The sequence below is a fragment of the Odocoileus virginianus genome, chromosome 19, assembly GCF_023699985.2.
Source record: "Odocoileus virginianus isolate 20LAN1187 ecotype Illinois chromosome 19, Ovbor_1.2, whole genome shotgun sequence".
In the NCBI taxonomy this organism is placed as follows: domain Eukaryota; kingdom Metazoa; phylum Chordata; class Mammalia; order Artiodactyla; family Cervidae; genus Odocoileus; species Odocoileus virginianus.
In genome coordinates, this window is record NC_069692.1 from 22864758 (window position 1) to 22888090 (window position 23333).

General features: G+C 35.2%; 1 protein-coding gene across 4 annotated transcripts in view; it reads left to right on the plus strand.

The window, feature by feature from the left end:
* Window positions 1-23333, plus strand: part of REV3L (REV3 like, DNA directed polymerase zeta catalytic subunit) — a 176210-nt gene that overhangs the window by 95086 nt on the left and 57791 nt on the right. For 3 of the 4 annotated variants that reach the window (XM_020890382.2, XM_020890383.2, XM_070449944.1), the window contains 6 exons: window positions 2910-3147; window positions 8797-8939; window positions 9597-13758; window positions 16938-17851; window positions 19665-19744; window positions 21058-21183. In XM_020890382.2, coding sequence (XP_020746041.2) covers window positions 2910-3147; window positions 8797-8939; window positions 9597-13758; window positions 16938-17851; window positions 19665-19744; window positions 21058-21183 — 5663 coding nt within the window. Of the gene's footprint in view, window positions 1-2909; window positions 3148-8464; window positions 8542-8796; window positions 8940-9596; window positions 13759-16937; window positions 17852-19664; window positions 19745-21057; window positions 21184-23333 lie in introns of those variants that run through there. The other variant, XM_020890386.2, reaches the window with a different exon arrangement.

Here is a 23333-nt window from a genome sequence, read left to right on the forward strand (position 1 = left end):
CAGTTCAGTTCAATCTCTCAGTTGTGTCCGACTCTTTGCAACCCCATGAATCACAGCACGCCAGGCCTCCCTGTCCATCACCAACTCCCAGAGTCTACCCAGACTCATGTCCATTGAGTTGGTGATGCCATCCAACCATCACATCCTCTGTCATCCCCATCTCCTCCTGCCCCCTCCTCCCAGCATCGGGGTCTTTTCAAATGACTCATCTCTTCACATCAGGTGGCCAAAGTATTGGAGTTTCAGCTTCAGCATCAGTCCTTCCAATGAACACCCAGGACTGATCTCCTTTAGGATGGACTGGTTGTATCTCCTTGCAGTCCAAGGGATTCTCAAGAGTCTTCTCCAACACCACAGTTCAAAAGCATGAATTTTTCAGTGCTCAGCTTTCTTAATAGTCCAACTATCACATCCATACAAAGACTACTGGAAAAACCATAGCTTTGACTAGACGGACCTTTGTTGGAAAAGTAATGTCTCTACTTTTTAATATGCTATCTAGGTCGGTCATAACTTTCCTTCCAAGGAGTAAGCGTCTTTTAATTTCATGGCTGCAATCACCATCTGCAGTGATTTTGGAGCCAAAAATATAAAGTCTGACACTGTCTCCACTGTTTCCCCATCTATTTGCCATGAAGTGATGGGACCAGATGCCATGATCTTAATTTTCTGAATGTTGAGCTTTAAGCCGGCTTTTTCACTGTCCTCTTTCACTTTCATCAAGAGGCTTTTTAGTTCCTCTTCACTTTCTGCCATAAGGGTGATGTCATCTGCATATCTGAGGTTATTGATATTTCTCCTGGCAATCTTGATTCCAGCTTGTGCTTCCTCCAGCCCAGCGTTTCTCATGATGTACTCTGCATCTAAGTTAAATAAGCAGGGTGACAATATACAGCCTTGATGTACTCCTTTTCCTATTTGTTACCTGTCTCTTGTTCCATGTCCAGTTCTAACTGTTGCTTCCTGACCTGCCTACAGATTTCTCAAGAGGCAGGTCAGGTGGTCTGGTATTCCCATCTCTTTCAGAATTTTCCAGAGTTTATTGTGATCCACACACTCAAAGGCTTTGGCATAGTCAGTAAAGCAGAAATAGATGTTTTTCTGGAACTCTTTTGCCTTCTCAATGATCCAACGGATATTGGCAATTTGATCTCTGGTTCCTCTGCCTTTTCTAAAACCAGCTTGAACATCTGGAAGTTCATGGTTCACGTATTGCTGAAGCCTGGCTTGGAGAATTTTGAGCATTGCTTTACTAGTGTGTGAGATGAGTGTTAATTGTGCAGTAGTTTGAGCATTCTTTGGCGTTGCCTTTCTTTGGGATTGGAATGAAAACTGAGCTTTTCCAGTCCTGCGGCCACTGTTGAGTTTTCCAAATTTGCTGGCATATAGAGTGTAGCACTTTCACAGCATCATCTTTCAGGATTTGAAATAGCTCAACTGGAATTCCATCACCTCCACTAGCTTTGTTTATACTTATGCTTCCTAAGGCCCGCTTGACTTCACATTCCAGTATGTCTGGCTCTAGGTGAGTGATCACACCATCATGATTATCCGGGTCATGAAGATCTTTCTTGTACAGTTCTTCTGTGTATTCTGTGTATTCTTTATGATTTTTTTTTAGATAATAACTTATAGTAGGATATAATTCACATATTGTAAAACTAACCTTCTAACTTGTACAGTTCAGTGGTTTTCAGCATTTCAGGTAGTTATGCAATCATTTTCACTATCTGATTACAGAACATTTTTATCACTCTAAAAAAGAAACCCCATACCCATTTGTAGTCCCGTATGTCTTTTCCCTCCTCTCAGCCTCTGGCAACCTCTAATCTGTTTTCTAATCTCTTTTGCTAGATTTACCTATATTGGGCATTTCATATAAATGGAATCATATAACCTTTTGTTTCTGTATTATTTTCACTTAGCATAATGTTTTTAAGGTGTATATGTTTTCATGTTGAGGTATATATCAGTGCTACATTTCTTTTTACTACTGAATAATGTTGCATCATATGGATATAAACCATATTTCATTTCTCTGTCCTTCAGTTGATGGATATTTGAATTGTTTCCACTTTTTTGTCTATTGTGAGTAATGTGGCTATGATTATTCATGTATAGGTGTTCGTGTGGACACATGTTTTCACTTCTTTTGGGTATATACCTACAAATGGAATTACTGGGTCCCCTGGTAGCTCTCTGATTACCGTTTTAATACACTGTCAAAGTTTTTTTTCCCCAGAGCAGCTGCACCATTGTACAGTTTGACCAGCAGTATATGAGGACTCCAATTTTTTCACATATTGTTAACACTTGTTATTATCTGTCTTTGATTTTAGCAAACCTAGTGCATATGATGTGATATCTCAGTGGTGGTCTTCAGGAAATAATGCTATTAATCACTTTTAAAGCTCTCCTGTGTTTTTCAGTTACAGGTTTTGTTTGGTTATCCTGTGAGCTAAATAAACCTCAAGTGAGGGATAAGGTGTTCACATGTTTCACTTAGCATTAATTCATATACTTAATTATATATTTTATATTTATTATGATCATTTGTGATTATATTTCATTTAGTGCTCCTCAGCCTTACTTAAGCAGTAAGAGGTTGAGCAGCTTGTTAACATGCAAATTCCTGAGTCTTGCCTCAGAAATTCGAATTCAGTAGATGTGAGGTGGTGTCTTAAGAATTTTCTTCTTAATAAGGACACAGAACCATTCTAGTACAGGTGGTCCAAGGGTCACACTTTGATGGAAGAACTATATCAATACATAAATCTCTGTACCAGCTGCATTCTTGGAGCATGTGCCAGCATATATGATTCTTATTGTTTTATGTATAATTGATCTGAATTATTGAATTATTTAGAAAATTTAAGTTATTTGTTGGCGATGTTTTACTTGTTTTTTAGTGGACAGTAGTCCTGATGAGGCTCTGGTACATCTTCTTGCTGGTTTGGAAAATGACGGATATCACAGGGGAAGAAATAGGATGCCATCACAGTGTCGTTCCTTTGGAAACAGTAAAAATCCTCAAAATAGCGATGATGAAGAAAATGAACCACAGATTGAGAAAGAAGAAATGGAGCTTAGCTTGGTGATGTCTCAGAGGTGGGACAGCAATATTGAAGAACATTGTGCCAAGAAGAGGTAACTTTTTAGTTGTTTCAGTTCCTTTAATAACTTTGTCATTATCAGTGTTCTTTAATCAGAAATCCTTACTATTATTCATAATAAAAAGCACCTTATAACCTAAATTGACTTAAATCTCTTTTAAATAGTGCCTTGTTTCTAATGTGGAATAAACTTCATATTCCAAGTGAAATGAAATTTTGGTACATTTAAAAAGATTAAACCTAACTTTTTTCCCCATTATTATTGAGATATAAGACATACATAACTCTATGAATTTTTTATGTACAGCATAAAGGTTTGACTTATGTATTGTGAAGTGATTACCACAGTAGTTTTAGTTAACATCCATCATCTCATAGATACAATAAAAAGAAATAGGAGGTATGTGTGTGGAATGTAGAAGGATGGCACTGATGGACCTATTTGTAGGGAAGCAATGGAGAGGCAGATATAGAGAAAAGACTTATGGACACAGTGGAGGAAGGAGCAAGTGGGACGAATTGAGAGAATAACAGAAATATATACATTGCCATATGTAGAACAGATAGCAAGCGGGAATTTTCTGTGTGACACAGAGAGCTCCACCCAGGGCTCCGTGACAACCTAAACAAGTGCGATGAGATAGGGGATGGGAGGGGGTTCAGAAGTGAGGGGAATCACCTGTGAGTGATTCATGTTGATGCATGGCAGAGGCCAACACAATATTATAAAGCAATTATCTTCTAATAAAAAAGAAACAAAACAAGAAATGGGGGATTATTTCCTTGTAATTTGAACTGTTAGGATTTACCCTTTTAACTTTCATATATGTCATACAGCAGTGGTAACTGTAGTCACTATGTTGTACATTATATTGCCTAGTCTTACTGATCTTATAACTGGAAATTTGTATCTTTTGACCACCATGCTTAAATTCATGCTCTCCCCATACACCTAACTTAGAAATCATCTATTTATGTACACAGTATCAATATGTATGTCCTAAATAGGACAAAATAGAAGTGCCTCCTTATCTCAGAAACTGAAAAAAGAAAGCCTACTTTCTGATATTTTGTTGTTAGTTGTATAGAGATGCAATGAATTTCTTTCTTTTTTTTTTTTCATTTATTTTTATTAGTTGGAGGCTAATTACTTTACATCATTGCAGTGGTTTTTGTCATACATTGAAATGAATTAGCCATGGATTTACATGTATTCCCCGTCCCGGTCCTCCCTCCCACCTCCCTCTCCACCTGATCCCTCTGGGTCTTCCCAGTGTACCAGGCCCGAACACCTGTCTCATGCACCCAACCTGGGCTGGTGATCTGTTTCACCCTAGATAATATACATGTTTCGATGCTGGAATATTACTCAGCCATGAATTTTTTTATGTTAATTTTGTACCCAGTGGCTTAATCACATTCATTGATGAGCTGTAGTAGTTTTTGGTGGTGTCTCTAGGATTTTCTATATGTAGCATCACATCATCTGCACACACTGAGTTTTACTTTTGCAATTTGAATTCCTCTTATTTTTCTTCTCTGTTGTGGCTGAGACTCTCAAAACTATGTTGAATAAAAGTGGCAAGAGTGGGCATCCTTGTGTTGTTCCTGATCTTAGAGGAAGTGTTCTCAGCTTTTCATTATTGAGTATGATATTAGGTGTGGGTTTGTCATGAATGGTTTGTATTATGTTGAGGTATGTTCCCTCTGGACCACAACAAACTCTGGAAAATTCTGAAAGAGATGGGAATACCAGACCACCTGACCTGCCTCTTGAGAAACCTGTATGCAGGTCAGGAAGCAACAGTTAGAACTGGACATGGAACAACAGACTGGTTCCAAATACGAAAAGGAGTACGTCAAGACTGTATATTGTCACCCTGCTTATTAAACTTAGATGCAGAGTACATCATGAGAAATGCTGGGCTGGAGGAAGCACAAGCTGGAAACAAGATTGCCAGGAGAAATATCAATAGCCTCAGATATGCAGATGACACCACCCTTATGGCAGAAAATGAAGAAGAATTAAAGAGCCTCTTGATGAAAGTGAAAGAGGAGAGTGAAAAAGTTGGATTAAAGCTCAACATTCAGAAAACAAAGATCCTGGCATCTGGTCCCATCACTTCATGGGAAATAGATGGGGAAACAGTGACAGGCTATTTTTTCAGGCTCCAAAATCACTGCAGATGGTGACTGCAGCCATGAAAAAAGACACTTGCTCCTTGGAAGAGAAGTTACGATCAACCTAGACAGCATATTTAAAAGCAGAGACATTACTTTTCCAACAAAGGTCCATCTAGTCAAAGCTGTGCTTTTTCCAGTAAACATGTATGGATGTGAGATTTGGACTATAAAGAAAGCTGAGCGCCGCAGAATTGATGCTTTTGAACTGTAGTGTTGGAGAAGACTCTTGAGGGTCCCTTGGACAGCAAGGAGATCCAACCAGTCCATCCTAAAGGAAATCAGTCCTGAATATTCATTGGAAGGACTGATGCTGAAGCTGAAACTCCAATACTTTGGCCACCTGGTGTGAAGAGATGAGTCATATGAAAAGACCCTGATGCTGGGAAAGATTGAAGGCAGGAGGAGAAGGGGACGATAGAGAATGAGATGGTTGGATGGCATCACCGACTCAATGGACAAAGTTTGAGTAAACTCCAGGAGTTGGTGATGGACAGGGAGGCATGGCGTGCTGCAGTCCATGGGGTGGCAAAGAGCTGGACACGACTGAGTGACTAAACTGATGATGCTCCCTCTGTGCCCACTTTCTAGTGTTTCTATAATAAATGGGTATTAAATTTTATCAAAAGCTTTTTCTGCATCTGTTGAGATGATCAGATGGTCTTTATTCTTCAATTTGTTAATGTGGCGTATCACATTGACTTGTGAATACTGAAAAATCCTTGCATTCCTGGGGTAAATCCTACTTGAATATGGTGTATGGTACTCTGTGTATTGCTGGAGTCGTTTTTAAGTATTTTGTTGAGGATTTTTGAATCTATTTTTATTAGTAATACTAGCCTGTAATTTTCTTTTTATGTGGTATCCTTGTCTAGTTTTTGTATCATGGTGCTGGTGGCCTCATAGAATGAGTTTGAGATGATGGCTATTAACTAAAACTATTGTGGTAATCATTTCACAGTATATGTAAATCAAGCCCTTATGCTGTGCATCAAAAATTCATAGTCGTTTGTGCCAATTATATCTCAGTAATAATGGGAAAAAATAGTTATGTTTAATCTCTTTAAATGTCCCAAAATTTTAAATATGACCTCAATCTCATATTTAACTTGCCTTCCTATACATATCTATCTATTGTTAAACTTACCTAGTTTGGGCAGTGTTATTATTTATCTGGAAAGCAGACCACTTTTTAACTGGCTTGCTTGCTTCCAGTTCTGCTGGAAGTGATAATTATGATTATTAAATGAACACTTCATGGGCATTTACAAAGGGAAGCAAAAAATATAAAGACCCTTTATGAGTTCAAGTCATGCTCTACTGTCTTTATATCCTTTCAAAATATGGTTACTTAGGGAAATACAATAATCATATTGAGTCTTAATTTCAGCCAGATGTTTAACAAAGTCCTACATAACATCCTTATCGATAAGAAAGATGGCAGTAGTGACTGATTAGATGGGTTCATAGGGAACTTGAATGATTTTGCATTCAAAAACCACTTAAATGCTTGCTTTGTGCCAAATGTCATGCTTGATTGAATTGAGATTGTCAGAAACATTGGAGATTGATAATTCATTGGATGACAGAATATAGATCCAAAAATATCTTGAAACTGAAAAGATAACCTAAGGAGGTGTAGAGTCATAGGTTTTTTTGTTCAATCAGTCAGTTTCACAAATATGGACTAGATAGATCTACGATTCATTCTAGACTTAAGAGTTTCTGTGCAAAAGTCATAAATTGTACTTTATTAAGAGCACAGTAAATCTGTAATGTTGTATGATCACCAAAATAGTGAATTTAATTATTGACTACCAGATGTACCTGGGGGTAACATTTAGTAGTCTGACAGATTTTGGATTTTATTAGTAAAATAATTACAGTATTTATTTGATATATTGAAATCTTGCTGTAATAACTTGGGTTGCTTCTATTTCAGCAAAGTTTGTTAACTATTTTATATTTTTATTTGATTGATCAAGTGGCATTAATGAAGCATTTTTCTTATCTCCATTTGTTTTTCTTTTGTCTTTGTTGTTCTTTCATTGTTTTATTTTGATAGTGTCCCTTTGATTCTTACCTTCAATCTATTATTAGCATTTCTTCTACAGTTCCTTAGATTATACCTGGTTTAGCTATTTAAATTTTCATGCCCATATTTAGTAGATATGCATTCAAATATGTAACATTCTTATAAAATCACCATCTTCTTATTCCCAGTAGTGCCAACATGTTTAAAATAATAGGCTTCATTTATCCCATAATGGTTTAATGTTTGTGTATTCATTGACTGGATCATTTCTGTGAAAATCATCCTGAGGTTAACCTTGGAAAAAATTCTTGAACATTTATAAAAGTATATTAGAGAAAGATTGAAAGAAGTATAGTGTCTAGAATGGGAGTCAGTTAATTTCTGCTTGTATATTGGATATTATATTCTGCCCCAAGTACCATATTTTAAGCCTACTGAAGAAGTAAAGAGAAAGAAGAACACTAGAAGGATTTGTGAGCACTGTCACTTTTAAAGAACAGTGGAAAGAATAGATAATGTTTACTCTAATTAGAGAAGAATTATGAAACGAATAATAAAAATGCCTTCAAATATTTTAAAAGTTATCATGTGGAACATGGCATAGATATGCTACATATGGCTACACAGGACAAAGGCAGAAATGAAAGACTTTTGTATGATATAGGGAGAAAATTATTAACAGTTTGAGCCATTAATTTTGTTTGGGAAAGGTTTAATGGAAAAATTATTCTACATATAATAAAGTAATATTTTCAAGACAAGTGAAAGAAAAAGGTGTGGGTAGAAAGTAAGTTTGCCCATCCACATGGAAGGGAAAATATCAAGCTATGATCTAGTGAAAAATGTAATTGGTAGGAGATAGAACTTAAGGAGAGTATCCATCTGGACTTCACAGTTCATCTCCATTCCTCGGAAACCCTGCTTTTACAGCCACTGCTGGGATTGACTCAGTACCTGTACTGCTTCCTAGCCTATCTATCTGACCCCTTTTATTTTCTCTTTCACTCCTGACCTGAATATCCCCTTGCCTTTTTGTTTGTTTTTTCTAATCATAATGTAGTAATTATGTATCTATGGAGACCTTAGAATATCCCAAGATGCCACCTTTTTAGAAATTACCAGGTACTCACCTAAGCTGTTATATGTGTATATTTAATGATAATATAAAGGGGACAATATAAGGAAGAACATAACTAAATATGGTAATCCAAGGTATTGTGGAACTGTGAATATAGGAATGATGGTATCTTCTAGCTCACATGAAAGGGATGGTAAAGTCTATTTACAATAACTTTTGATGGGCTATGATACCAAAGTAAAGTAAATCTGCTTTTCTTTTTAAAGTTTTAATTTTCAGATCTGCTTTGTTCAGTTTTACTATTATAGTGTCAAATTAGGCAAATTATTTGAGTCTGAGATGCTTTTTTCTAATGCTCATACTCACTGATGAATCTTAATATTCCCTAGATCACTGTGCAGAAATACCCATAGAAGCTCAACAGAAGAAGATGATTCATCTTCAGAAGAAGAAATGGAGTGGAGTAATAACAGTTTGCTTCTAGCCAATCTTTCTATACCTCAGTTAGATGGAACTGCAGATGAAAATAGTGGTAAGTAAACTAGTCTACTGTGAGCATTTTGTTATTTAGGGGCTGAAAATATATTTGATTTTGAAAAATATAATCACACACTCTACACAGTTGGCTAAGTGAGACTATGACAGTACTGTTAGATTTTGTCCTTCTCAAGGATGTTTTCTTTTGAGAGAATGTAGATAAAGTATGTTTTTTCTCATTTCTAAGAGGATAGCTTTTATCAATCACTGATTAGAGCTTTTTATACTTTAATCAGTTTATCATGACATTTAAGCATAGAAAACTATAAGAAATATGCTTAGCTTATTGAAAGTGATAATGCAAAACAAGAGTGATAATGCAAAGATGTGTGTTATTTTATGGAAACTTTGCAAGGCAATGAAATTTTTTCCCTTATTCTCTCAAAAAGCATGAATATTGATACCATCTGTTTTTAATTAAAGGCATATGTGTTTAAAATAATGACTAATAGTCAAATGTAACTAACTCTGAATTATTCAGACTAAGATATCATCCTAATGATAAAAACGACCTTTCTGTTGAGTTAACTGTTTTAAACATACAACGTAATTTCATATAATTTCTTTCATGGTGATAGCATCATGATATAGGAAAATATTTTAAAAATTAGAAGAGTTGAAGTGAAGCACATGCTTTTTTCCCTCATTTCAGACAATCCACTGAACAATGAAAATTCTAGAACCCACTCTTCTGTGATTGCAACAAGCAAGCTATCAGTAAAACCTTCCATCTTTCACAAAGATGCTGCTACATTAGAACCCCCATCTTCCGCTAAGATCACCTTTCAGTGTAAACACACAAGTGCCCTTTCTTCCCATGTTTTGAACAAGGAAGATTTAATTGAAGACCTTTCACAGCCAAGCAAACTAGAGAAAAGTCTAGATCATTCAGTCACTTCTTTTACAAATGAAAGCACTTACTCTATGAAATATCCTGGATCTTTAAGCAGTTCTGTCCATTCAGAAAACTCTCATAAAGAGAGTGGCAAGAAAGATGTCCTCCCAGTATCTTCCTGTGAAAGTAGTACTTTTGATTATGAAGACGATATTCCATCTGTTACAAGACAAGTACCAAGTAGGAAGTATGCAAACATTAGAAAAATTGATAAGGATGCCCCTTTTATACATATGAGCCGTCACACTAATGAAAGTACATTGGGCAAAAATTCTTTCAACTTTTCTGACTTAAATCATTCAAAAAGTAAATTATCCTCTGAAGGAAATGAAAAAGGAAACAGCACAGCTCTGAATAGTTTATTCCCTTCATCATTAAATGAAAATTGTGAATTGCTGTCTTGCTCAGGGGAAAACAGAACTATGATGCATTCTCTTGATAGCATTGCTGATGAAAGTGGACTAAATAAACTTAAAATTAGATATGAAGAATTTCAAGAACATAAAACAGAAAAACCAAGCCTCAGCCAGCAAGCAGCACATTATATGTTTTTTCCCAGTGTTGTTCTCTCTAATTGTCTCAGTAGGCCCCAAAAACTCTCTCCTGTCACATATAAACTACAACCTAGCAATAAACAGTCCCGGTTAAAAATGAATAAGAAGAAGCTTGCAAGTCATCAAGAGACTTCTAGCAAAACTGCTGAAACTGGATCCTCAAAAGATAATTGTATACAAAATAATCCTTGTAATAGTAATAATTCTGAGAAAGATAATGTATTGGCTAGCGATTTAATTAGGGTCACCCGTGGAACTTTTGAAAATAAAACATCTACAGACAGTTTTGTAGACTGTCACTTTGGAGAAGGAACCTTAGAAACTGAGCAGTCCTTTGGATTGTATGGAAATAAATATACCCTTAGAGCCAAACGCAAGGTAAATTATGAGAACGAAGATAGTGAGTCAGGTTTTGTAACACACAACTCAAAAATTAGCCTACCTCATCCCATGGAAATTGGTGAAAGTTTAGATGGAACTCTCAAATCTCGAAAACGCAGAAAAATGTCTAAAAAGTTGCCCCCTGTCATCATAAAGTACATTATTATTAATAGGTTTAGAGGGAGGAAAAATATGCTTGTGAAACTAGGAAAAATAGACTCTAAAGAAAAACAAGTAATATTAACAGAGGAAAAAATGGAACTGTATAAAAAACTTGCACCTTTGAAGGATTTTTGGCCAAAAGTTCCTGACTCCCCTGCAACCAAATATCCCATTTATCCATTAACACCAAAGAAAAGTCACAGAAGAAAATCAAAACATAAGTCTGCTAAGAAAAAAACTGGTAAACAACAAAGGACAAATAGTGAAAATATTAGAAGAACTTTGTCTTTCAGGAAAAAACGGTCACATGCTATTCTTTCTCCTCCCTCACCATCTTATAATGCTGAAACCGAAGACTGTGACTTAAATTATAGTGATGTTATGTCTAAACTAGGCTTTCTTTCTGAGAGAAGCACAAGTCCCATAAACTCTTCTCCACCTCGCTGCTGGTCTCCCACAGATCCAAGAGCTGAAGAAATTATGGCTGCTGCCGATAAAGAAGCAATGCTTTTTAAGGGTCCTAATGTATATAATAGTAAGACTGTTAATTCCCGTATAGGAAAAAATAGTCGAGCAAGAATGCAGGTTAAGAAATCAAAAACAAAGCTTGTTAATCCCTCTACAGTTTCTAAGAAAAGGAACAAACGAAATCAGACAAGTAAACTAGTAGATGATGGAAAAAAGAAACCAAGAGCAAAACAGAAACAAAAAACAAATGAGAAAAGTACACCGAGAAAGCACATAAATGAAAAACTAAAATCTCAAGCTGGTACTGAAGTTAAGTTTGTGCTGAAACATCAGAATGTGCCTGAGACCTCAGATAATTCTGGAGGCTCTCATCTACTTTTTAAACAGAAAGATGTGTCTTTAATCGGCTCTGCTATAGATCATCCCCTTTCTGCTCCTATCCCCACTGGAATTCATGCACAACAGAATTTATCTGGCTGCTTTTCTTCTTTCCTAGAAAGCAAGAAACCTGTAGATTTGCAGGCATTCCCCAGTTCACGAGATGATGTGAATTCTTCCGTTGTTTGTAGTTCTTTAGGACCTGGAATCTCAAAAGTTAATGTTCAGCGGTCTCATTGTCAAAATGCTATGTTTGCTCTAAAAGAATCAAGCTTGATTCAAAAAAATATATTTGACCTTTCAAACCATTTGTCTCAGGTAGCACAGAATACACAGATATCTTCTGGTATAATGTCTCCAAAGATAGAAGAGAATGCAAATATACAAAAAAGCTATTTGTCATCTCTTGGAAAGTTAAATGAATATCGTAATTCCCTAGAATCAAAGCCAGACCAGACGTATGCCTCTAATTTTTTGCATTGCAAAGATAGTCAGCAGCAGATTGTGTGCATGGCAGAACATTCAAAGCACAGTGAAACTTGTTCTTCAGGAAATGCAGCTTCAGAGGAAAGTCAGATGCCTAATAATTGCTTTGTAACTTCTTTGAGAAACCCAATCAAACAAATAGCTTGGGAGCAAAAACAAAGGGGTTTTATTTTAGACATGTCAAACTTTAAACCTGAAAGGGTAAAGCAAAAGCCATTGTCAGAAGCAATTTCACAAACCAAAGCACTTTCTCAATGCAGGAATCGAAATGTGTCAACACCGTCAGCGTTTGGTGAAGGACAGTCTGGACTGGCAGTTCTAAAAGAATTGTTGCAGAAAAGACAACAGAAAGCACAAAATGCAAATAGTATACAAGACCCATTATCTAATAAACAGCAACCAAACAAAAATATCTCTGTTTCTCTTGAGCATAACAAATCAGTTAAACGAACACGATCAGTAACATCTCCAAGAAAACCTCGAACTCCCAGAAGTACAAAACCTAAAGAAAAAATTCCCAAACTTCTTAAAGTAGACTCTCTAAATTTACAAAACTCTGGCCAGTTGGATAACTCCCTATCAGATGATAGTCCCATCTTCTTTTCAGATCCAGGTTTTGAAAGTTGTTATTCACTTGAGGATAGCTTGTCCCCTGAACATAATTATAATTTTGATATTAATACAATAGGTCAAACTGGATTTTGTAGTTTTTATTCTGGAAGTCAGTTTGTCCCAGCTGATCAGAATTTGCCTCAGAAGTTCCTGAGTGATGCAGTTCAGGATCTTTTCCCAGGACAAACTGTAGAAAAAACTGAGTTTTTAAGTCATGATAACCAGAAATGTGATGAAGACAAACATCATGCCTCAGACTCAACTGCATGGATTCGATCTGGTACTCTAAGTCCTGAACTGTTTGAGAAATCATCCATAGATAGCAATGAGAATCATCGCCACAATCAGTGGAAAAATACCTTTCATCCTCTAACAACTCGGTCTAATTCAATTATGGAGACTTTCTGTATCCAGCAGTCAGAGAACTGTCTAAATGAAAAATCCAGATTAAATAGGAGTTCAATAAGCAAAGAAGTGTTTCTTAGCCTCTCACAGCCAGGCAGTTCAGATTGGATTCAAAGTCATACCAGAAAAGAAATGGGGCAGTCTCTTGATGCAGTCAATACTTCGTTTACTACAGTACTATCCTCCCCTGATGGTGAACTTGTAGATGCAGCCTCTGAAGATTTAGAATTGTATGTTTCAAGAAACACTGATGTGTTGACACCAACTCCAGATAGTTCGCCAAGGTCTACCAGCTCTCCCTTGCAATCTAAAAACGGCAGTTTCACCCCTCGAACTGCTCACATTCTGAAACCACTTATGTCCCCACCAAGTAGGGAAGAAATTATGGCAACTTTGTTGGATCATGACCTTTCAGAAACCATTTACCAAGAACCATTTTGCAGTAATCCTTCTGATGTACCAGAAAAGCCCAGGTAATCAGAATTATTTTTCCCCTTGGGTCACTCTGAATGATTATAATGTATATAACAAAATTTGGTAACTGACTACTACTTTCTCTGTGATACTATTAGTATGTCATTATGAAAACACTTTTATAATTATGGGCATATTAAAAGCATTCACAAACTGGGTGGATGGTTGTACCCAGAGAAATTTATTTAAGTTGATCAGTGTTGGTCTTGATCTATTATTTTGCACTGCATCAACATTAAGGGATTAGAGACTGTCTCTGACACAATGCCAAGAAGGATGTCATAATACTTTTATAGTACTATCATTTTAAAAATAGTATTTATTTCTAAAGTGGTAAACTTTCATAATTTTAAAAAGAACTTTGTTTTTTAAAAATGTTTGAAAATAAGCATACATATGTTTTAAATACTCTTAGGATATTTCTCTAAATGAAGATTATTTTAAGTTGTTTCTGTTACATACACTCTTTTCATATTGCCAGCATCTTCATTCATATTGTTACTGTTGTTTGTACATTTATTAGGGGTACAAGATGGACTTTGATTCCCCTCATCTCTTCTTTTAAGAATCTTTTCAGAAAAGTGATAAACAGAGAGACAGATCCGTGCACACACACAGCCAGTAGCGAAAGGTGAAGGTTTATAAATAAACCACAGCCCTGGCCTATTTATAAACCAGTAGTTAAGTAGGTATCCTGTCCTGCCTGCATCACCAAGGTAGAACATATCTGATAAGAGCTAAATTGGGGGACAAGGCTTAATCCAGAAAGTTTAAGGGTTGGCTTTTGGCCCTGCCCCTGTGTCTTTGATCCTATTTACCTAATCAGTTGCAGAGAGAGGCAGTTCATTTCAGCCATCCAGTCAGAAGCAGAGCAGAATTTCCAGGACTGCTGAGGCAGACCCTGGTTAATCTAAATGATGGAAAGAGATAGGATGTGCCAGCAAAGGCAAGAGGCCACACTGTATGTACGCACTGACTTGAGCAGCACTATGTTCCTTACCCTACTGAAACAGACAATAAATGCCAGAATTTTTACCCAGCAGATTAGCAATAATTTCTGGAAGAGTCTATTTAAGAAAGGGGTGAGAAAAGGTGATCAGAAATACAGAGTAGAAGTTCCCTCCTCTAAGGACTTGAAGTGAAAGGTAGAAAATCCCTCACCCTACCTCACCCCCACACTGCCTAGCACATAGTTTTGCTGTTCTTTTGTGCCTGGTACCCACATTTGGTTTTTTAACATGAATGGAACTCTTTATTTCACTGTCAGAATATATGAACGTATGTTCCTTAGCTATTAGTTTCCATTATTTTGGGGACTTTGACTTTACCAGTAGTGATTCATAGTATATTTTTTCATCTGTATTTTCTTCCTTAGTCTTGCACATCTTCTTAATTCTTAGTTAACTTGTCATGTCCTAGTCATTTACTCTGTGTTACTATTAATTGTTGTCCAACTTTGGCACTTGTTCTGCAGCTGAAATAAAAGGATGATAGTCATTATATTTGAAATTTGTACCCTATACAAATTTTTCTAATAAAAACTATGTATTCACTGTAGAAAATTTAGGAAAAGAAGAAATAAAAATGACACCATTTCTCTACCTAGTAACAACCATTATTAATATTTAAATGTTTTCATTTTTAAGTATAGTTTTTATTTTGTTTTATTGATGTGTTCTTACTATAATCACAATATTACATTGAAATTGATTCACTCACTATTATAATATAAACATTTTCCAAATTTATGAGTGTCTTGAAACATCATTTTAAATGACTGCATAATATTCTATCATGTGCATATTACTAGACAGAAACGTTGTTCTCTCTTTGGCTACTATAGAGAATTGTGTGATACCTTCTTCATAAAGCATTTCTTGTATTTTGGAGTCTTTACTTAAAACTCTCAATATAGGATGACTGAAAAATTTAAGGCTCTTGATATATATTACAGCATGAGTTATAGCAGTTAGCATGCTGCTGAAAATATTCAAGAAAGCTGAACTTACCACACCTCAGCAATTTTTGCTTATCTTTTACTTCATTATGATCTCTGTATTAGTAATATTAGAGTTGGGTATAGTCACATATGTGTACTCATTTCCTTCAATAACAATAATTCTTCTGATTTTTCATAAAGCTGCCAGGTAGGTGCAGGGAAGGTGCTAGTCCTGATTATGGCATTAACTAGTAAGAGCTAGAATCTTTCCATATATGGGGGAAAGGAAATGTGGTAACTCTGGTGCTATTCCTTCTGCTCCAATCAAAAATTAGAATTCAGTTCATTGAGTTTTATCTAGAAAGTGACCGGGTCATTTGGGAAATCATGCCCTACAAGAAGTAATTGAAGAAACTTAAGAATGATCTTCATACTCATGAAAGAGATACCATGAAGAAGAAAAAGAGAAGTATGTTGCTGCAGAAGGCATAAATACATGACCTATAGATATATTAGAGAACAAAATTTAGCTTAATACTTACAGTAACTATTAGAAACTAAGCCAGGTTTCCTTTTAATTAGTGATTCTTCACATGCATTAGTAGCATTTAACCCATGTGCACCCTGCCAACTGCTAAGTTCTTGCGATAGTATTAACCTTTTTCATGTAAAGGGGAGAAAGAAATACAGTTTACATCAATTGTGTGTGATTTTTTTTAATGTTTGAGGGAATTTGGCAGGGTATAAAGACTTGTTTCAACGGACAGGCTTTGCTAGACTGCTGCATAGAGAGTAGGGAATGTATAAAAAGGTTATAGATAAAATCCGGGGTATAGTCTCTGATGATAAATTCTTCCAGCATTTTTATTCTTATATGGTGACAGTGGAAAGTTATTTAAGATGAATAGAGGAAAGGAATCGGATGTGTCTGTACCATTTCCTTGAAAAGAAGGCTTCATTGGACACTTTCTTTCCCTGGTATTGATGATACCTTCCAAAGGAATTTTAATTTAGTAGTCATATACCTGTTAGAAAAAGCATATCGAGACTAAAGATAGAATGTACCTGCATAAAATATATGTTTGTGGAGGTTGGGGCATAGGATGTGGAAACAGAAGAAAGAAATAGGCATTTTTAAAACTCCAAAAATAACTTCTAAAAATCTCTAAGTTAAGGAGCTAATATTTTGGTAATTTTTCTTTGAGACAAAACAGTTGTTCTAAAATATGTTGTTTATAGGGAGATCGGTGGACGGCTTCTCATGGTAGAAACTCGACTTCCAAATGATCTGGCTGAGTTTGAGGGAGACTTTTCTTTGGAAGGACTTCGTCTGTGGAAAACAGCCTTCTCAGCAATGACTCAAAATCCAAGACCTGGGTCACCCCCTCACAATGGCCAAGCAGCTGTCAATAAAGGATCAAGTAATAATCGTAAAATGGCTGAAGATAAAAAAATTGTGATCATGCCTTGCAAATGTGCCCCAAGTCGACAACTGGTTCAGGCATGGCTTCAAGCCAAAGAAGAATATGAACGTTCCAAGAAACTGTCTAAAACGGAGCCAACTGGAGTTGTAAAATCTGCTGAAGACTTCAGCTCTTCAGTTAATCCAGATGACAGACCTGTAGCGCCTCCAAAAATGGATACAACTCCACATATACTCCCCACTACAGCACATACCAAGGAAGATGTTGACAATTCTCAGATTGCTTTACAAGCACCAACCACAGAATGCCATCAGACTGCAAGTGAAAGTCAGACACTGCCACTAGTTGCTTCTGCAGATGATGCTGAGAAAGATCAGGATGATGACAGTGACTATTCTATTAGTTATAGCTCTCCTGATTCTCCAGCAATTCCCCCTTGGCAACAGGCAACATCCCCAGATTCCAAAACATTAAATGGAGATGACAGACCCTCATCACCAGTAGAGGACCTACATTCTCTGACTATTGAGAACTTACTAAAGCCCATAAAAGATAGTGTACAGAAGAGCCCCTGCACTGAGCCCCAGGAGCCTCTAGTGATATCCCCAATTAATGTTAGGACAAGAACTGAGATATGTGAATCACTTTGCCTTCATAGTACACCGATCATACAGAGAAAACTCCTGGAAAGGCTTCCTGAGGCAACTGGCCTTAGCCCTTTGTCAACAGGTAAGTTTACAAATAACAGAAAGTCACCATAGAGCTCTTCAGATACCAGAAATGAAAGCAGCATTGACTATGTAATGAAAATCAGAGCTTTTTAAATGTAATTTTAGCTCAGCTAATGAGAGGTGGTTACTTTGTCATGTCTTAGATATCATCACATGATAACTTTTTTTATCTTTCTGCTGTGAAATATACTCACATCTGTTTGCATCCTTTCTTCTTGCCTTCTGGGTTGAATATAGGAGCCCTCTCAGAAACCTTATCTTCTCAGCTTAATTTTTCCTACTGGCTTTGATTTATATCCAGATATTTCCCACCCTGTAAAATAGAAAACCAAACACCTATCTTGACCTTCCGTCTTTTAGCCTCTACTCTTTTTCCTCTCATTTAAAGCCAAATTTCTTAAAAGATCTCTCTAATTTTACAGCTCTATTGCTTTACATCCTACTCATTTGTCAGCCCACTCTAAACTGGATTCTGCCCCCATCAATTCACCAGTATGGATCTTGTGAAGATTCTCTATAATCTACATGTAGCTAAAGCCAGTGGATGTTTTTCAGTCTTTCTATCACATACCCTCCAAGCAGCCATTGTTCTTATGACCACACCTTCCTCCTTAGAGCGTCTTCTCCCTTTGGCTTTACCCCTACTCCTCTTTTTTTTTCCCCTCTGTTTCTTCCTGCTTGCTTTCCTTTGAAGTGTATCTCACATTCTCAGTTATTATCTAAACATTGTAGCTTATTAAGGCTTAGCCTTCAGCTTTCTTTACTCTGTGTTCTCTCCCTCAATGACCTAGTTCCTGCCCACAGAATTGATAATTCACAAATTTAAATTTCCAGTTCAGAATTCTCTTTTAAGCTTCAGAACACTATATCCAGCTACCTTTGGCATTTCTACTTGAATGCTCAGAAGCACCACAAGGTCACTATTTTTTAAACTTAGTTTATGATCTCATTGCATCCATTCACTACCAATCACCTAGCACGCTTTATACACATACATACTTGCCCACACATTGAAAACTATTCCTTATTTGAATGGACAGTACCACCACTTCTTCTGTCACTGAGTTAAGCAGGTCAGAAATAGTGGTTTTATTTATAATATCACCTGATTCCCTCACTGCCCATCCTGTGGTTTTCACACTTCTTTGTTTCCTAAATTATCCAAAACTCTCTAACTCCGTCTCTGGTACTACCAAGCCCTCATTTCTCACCTGGGCTTCTACTCTAGCCTTCTTATTCACCCTTAACAATTTCCAGTTTTTTTGTTTGGTAATCAGGGAAAATTCTCACTCTTTTCCTAGTTAATTTCTATTCTTTCTTCCGATTTTAGCTCAAAAAAGCCCTCCTAATTCCCTGACTAGATAAAATTTCTCAATTATCTTCTGCTTTCTTGTACTTACCCCAGTTATAATTTTACTTTTTTATATGTATTTGATCAATGTCTGATTCTCTCTCTAGACCTCACAAGGGTACAAGATTATTTTTTTCTTCATCTTTATAAATACTTGATAAATCAGTGAGTAAATGGATTAAATGATTCCCTCTGTCAATAACTGAGGAATAAAATTCAACAACTAATTTCTAAATGTTTTTATTTAATAGTACAAATATTAAAAGTTATTTTAGTGTGGGAATCGCAGGTTTGAATCAATTTCATTTTTAAATTGTGTAATCTTTCTGAAGAATTTATAGGACAATACTCACGAAAGGTATCTGAGAGTTGGAACAACAAAAATGAAAAAAAAAAAAAAAACACACACAGAAGCAGGCAATGTTGATTTGTATGTTAAATATAAAATTTCTTTCTGCAGAACCAAAAACCCAGAAATTGAGTCATAAGAAAGGAAGTAATACTGACGCTCTTAGAAGAGTACTCTTAACACAAGCAAAGGTAACTATGCTAAACATATTTAAACATCAGTGGAAGATCCATTCTTATTCTTGGATTTCAGTTAGATAATTGATAACTTTGTGTCTCAATTTTTAAATAATTTTATTATATTTTTGCATCATTTATTTACATGTCTTTGAGACGACAAGAAATTGCCTAATTAAAAAAATTTTTTGTTGTTGTTGGGATCTAAAAGATTCTTATATGTAAATACAAATATTACAGAGAAAGTGAATATGATAGCCAAAATGTGGATTATGAGGATACAAATACATTAACTGATTACTGGCAAAATCAGAACAGTCCAATGACAGCAGAGCTCAAGTAAGTGATTTTTGATCCCACCAAAAGTATATCCTTTTTCTTGGTTTATTACTTTTTTCTTAGATATAGCATTATTGATTTTTCAGTTCATTTTACTAAGTATCAAAGGAAAGCAACATTATTTGTTACCAAAACTCTGAAAAATCATAAATGTCTTTATTCAAATACTAAAAATTGTTGTAATACTTAACTGGAAATACATGGTTATGTGAAAAAAGTATTCATTAGACATGTATCTTTAGAAATATATGATAGAGATCACTTCTGTATTGACCACTTCTCGTAAATATCATTAACTACATAAAATATATTTTAGTATTTCTATTTTGAGATTACAAATGCTTTTTAAAACTATCATTTTAAAATCAGTATTGAATAAAAGTCATATATTAAAAACAAGTATGACTGTACTATGAACATAAATCAACACTTTCAGGAAAATTGTTAATGGATTTAGAAATCAGAATATATATATATATACATATATATATTTTAATAGATTCTATTCTTTCTAACCCCTTGAAAATTATGCTTTAGTTTATCTTTCAGATACATGTTGTATTAGGGTAAAATACAAACCCACAGTTGTAAATCGTCTATACATTTTAGCCAGACTACTTGCAAATATATTGTTTGCTTGCTTGTCATGTTTCCAAGAAAGGTCAAGATAAATGTCCATGCGGTACAAATGTCAACTCTCTACAAAGCTATTATTTTCAATATTTGGGGTTTGTAAACTCAAGAATCAATATATGGTTGACTTAGATTATATCAGATATTTCTACATATACCCAGTTCTGGTATCTTGACTTACTAGCCTGAAAAAAATGCAAATAAAATACTTAAGTTTCTTCTTTTATTTAAGGAGATGGTACTAGTTTATCACATATTACTAAATACATAAAGTTATCGAAGCAGAAATAAGTAATCAAAAGAAAGGAAATGATTGCTCATTATTTTTTTCTGGCTCTGTGTGTTTTTTTTAATAGAATCAATTTGCAGCAGTAAATACCCCAAAGAAAGAAACTTCTCAGATTGATGGACCATCCTTAAACAATACTTACGGTTTCAAAGTCAGCATACAAAACTTACAGGAGGCGAAAGCTTTACACGAGGTAAAACTGCAACAGTAAGGACACATATACACTATATAACTTTAACGTGTTTTATTCTATGGTACAAGTACAGAAATTTTTTACAAGGAGAGGACTATGTTGAATTCTATACCTATTCATCTTTATCTTGTTCTTATTATCCTTACTATTTTATGTATTTGTATGAAACAGAGAAACTTCTAAAGTAGTCATCAGTTATTGAGACTGCTTTGTGGTTTCACAGTTTTCTCAAACCTTATACCTGAAGTTTTTAAAGAGAAGCTAAAATTTAGAAAACGTTTCTCTGCTATTTGAAACTCTGTATATTACTCTGGGATTGTTATATTACCATGTTGTATCCCATCCCAAATGTGATACCTACTTGTATTTTCTGTTTGGTTGACTTAGTGGATTATTGCTTGTACAATTCATTTGTTCATGTAATCTTTATAACCCAGTTATCTTCACAGCACAAACCATATGCAAAGACTAGGAAGCTATCTTGAAAAAAATGTACATTCTTACTGGAGAGTATGTATCAATGGTTCACTGTAAATTTATCTATATTCACTGTTAATTTATCTGTCTTTACTGTAAATATTTCTGTAAAGAAGACAACTCAAAACATGTCTGATTGGCAAGGAGGTGAAATTAGAATATATTTTCATTGTTTATATGTGTGCTGTCAGAATGGTAGCTACTAACATCTTGGTTATTGAGAATTTTAAGTTTGGCTTACATATATAGGAATTAAATTTTAGATTTCATGTAATTTTAAGTAATTTATTTCCATTACAACTTCTGCAACCTCACTGAGATGTGCCATAAATGTAAAATGCATACTGATTTCAAAGACTTAATAGGAAAAAAGAATATGAAATACCTTATTAGTAATTTTTTATATTGATTTTATGTTGAATGGGTAGTTTTGATATATTGATTAAGTGAAAATATTTTAAAATTAATTTAACCTATTCTTACCTTTTTTAATGTGAGTACTGAAAAATTTTAAATTATGAATGTGACTTTCATATTTCTTTTGGTCAGTACTGGTTTATACAGTTGTTTTATGTCTTTGCCCTTATAGCAGAGAATATGATTTTTTTGGTTGGGTTTTTGGTCTTCAGTAGGTTCTGTCTTCTAAGAATTAGATGAGTTGACAAAGAAAAATTTAAATATTGTCCTCATTTTTGCCCTAACTTTGATCTAAGATTTTTACTTTTTTAGAATTAGGACAGTCTCCCTAATAGTTTATTTGCACATGTCTTCATTCAGCAGCATTCATTTAGTTCCTGTTTTATATCTGATCCTATACTATCCCCTGAAGCTCAGATATATTAAGTAACAAGCTCAGGAATGTTTATCTTACCAAGTACACGCCCAAAATTCAAAAATTAAAGAAAATACTTTGTAAAAAATACTCATTAAAGCAAATGTGATAGACCTTAACAAAAAGACTTGTTGCGTTTGATTTTTTTGTTATTATCTGAAAAACATATTTTCCTTCTTATACTGTTGTTTTATTCTATGTAACCCTATTTCAGAATCTTGGGCCTTCTTGAAGTTAAAATCTCTTTGAAGGTCTGGCAAGTTGCTCATAGCTTCCTCACACGCTTTTTGCGTCTCAAGGCACAGTCCAAATCGCCGCCTGGTGGTCAGATAGGGAATGCACCAAAAAAAACCTACTGTACTGTATTCCTTTTACTAGGAAATTGTGCTCCAAGCATTTTTCCTGTTTTCCATTACTCTGAGCTGATTTCTCTCTATCTCTTCTACACATAAAGTACTCGGTGCAGAAAAAGAGGTTTGTATTCCCTTTTCTTTACCCCCTTCTTTACTGATCACACTCAGTAAATCTCTTTCCATCTCATCATTCCATATGTTGGCTTAAAAAAAACACCCCTAAGAACTACAATGCATTTTATATTGAGGAGTGAAAAGGCAAAATTGGAATGTGAAATTTGGCCTAGTGTATAAATAAATCAACCTCCAGAACTCTTCAGTCTTCAGTCTTCTCCATAGTTTTTCCACATGTTCCTTCTTTTCTAATTAAACTGATTTTTTGTTTTGTTTAGGTTTAGGGAAAAGGTTTCCATTTCACAATTTTTGGAGATTTGTTTTATTCCATATGCCTATACATGCATGATTAATGTTCTTTATATTTTAAAAAG